This window comes from Dermacentor andersoni, chromosome 9, assembly GCF_023375885.2.
Source record: "Dermacentor andersoni chromosome 9, qqDerAnde1_hic_scaffold, whole genome shotgun sequence".
NCBI lineage: Eukaryota > Metazoa > Arthropoda > Arachnida > Ixodida > Ixodidae > Dermacentor > Dermacentor andersoni.
The window spans coordinates 23,236,606-23,237,500 of NC_092822.1; the positions used below are offsets into that span (position 1 = coordinate 23,236,606).

Below are 895 nucleotides of genomic sequence, written 5' to 3' on the forward strand. Positions count from 1 at the left end.
ATCCACGTTGATATAGCTGGGCTCGGCGCGCGTGCCAAATGCGCGAGGCGCGCACACACACACAGTCACTTATAGAAGCAAAGACGAACGCAGACTCGAGCATTCGTGAGTGTGTGTGTGTGTGTGTGAGCGCGCGGCAACCGAGACAGCTACCCTAGATGAGCCATCTCGATTAACGCGCAGATTAATTACGGTCCAGCAGCGCCACCGCGCGGTAAAGACGCATGCCCATTGAGCCGGTGACGGTCGCCGGTGGCTCAGAGAGAGCGGTGCCCGAAACGTCGGCCGGTTCGTGCGATCCGCACGGGAATTGCCGATTTCTTGCTCCTTTTCCTCCTTCCATCTCCTCGCGGGAAAAAAAGAGATCGCGAGCCATTCCAATGCAATATCGCACGTGCAAACGTGCAAAATCAGGCACACGTGCAAAATTGCATGTGGGCCTATAGATTTGGGTACATGTTAAAGAACCCCACGTGGTAAAAAAAAAATAATTATTTCGGTGCCCTTCACTGTGGCTCCTCTAATAGGTATACCGCGTCGCATTGGGGGCGCGTAGGAAACCCATGAATCACCAATCATCCCCACGATAGCGGCGAACCGTTCGAACTAGTCCTCACAGCCGTGTGCGAGCACATGTAGTGGGAGCAACGGAGGTGATTTATGTGCGAAAGCTCGACTTTATACTTCGTTTTTTTTTTCTCTCGCCTTTTCTTACAGAAGCGTGACAGCATAAGTAACAGCACGATAGAAAAAGACAGAAAGACAGGTTTAGTAAATTTTATTATGGCAGTGTTCTGTGGGCTTCCACGGCGACGTACCATCGACGACTTGGTTTTAGGCAGCGAGGACTACCGCGATGGCGTCGATTTCGACCAGAGAATTCTGTCACAAAGAG

General features: G+C 51.6%; 1 protein-coding gene across 1 annotated transcript in view; it reads right to left on the minus strand.

Annotated features, from left to right (window-relative positions):
- Positions 1–761: 761 nt before the first annotated feature.
- LOC126527491 (rutC family protein C23G10.2-like) overlaps positions 762–895 on the minus strand; it is a 5,909-nt gene continuing 5,775 nt past the window's right edge. The window contains exon 6 of the mRNA XM_055068774.2: positions 762–882. Coding sequence (XP_054924749.2) covers positions 835–882 — 48 coding nt within the window. The 3' untranslated portion in view covers positions 762–834. The remainder of the gene's footprint in view (positions 883–895) is intronic.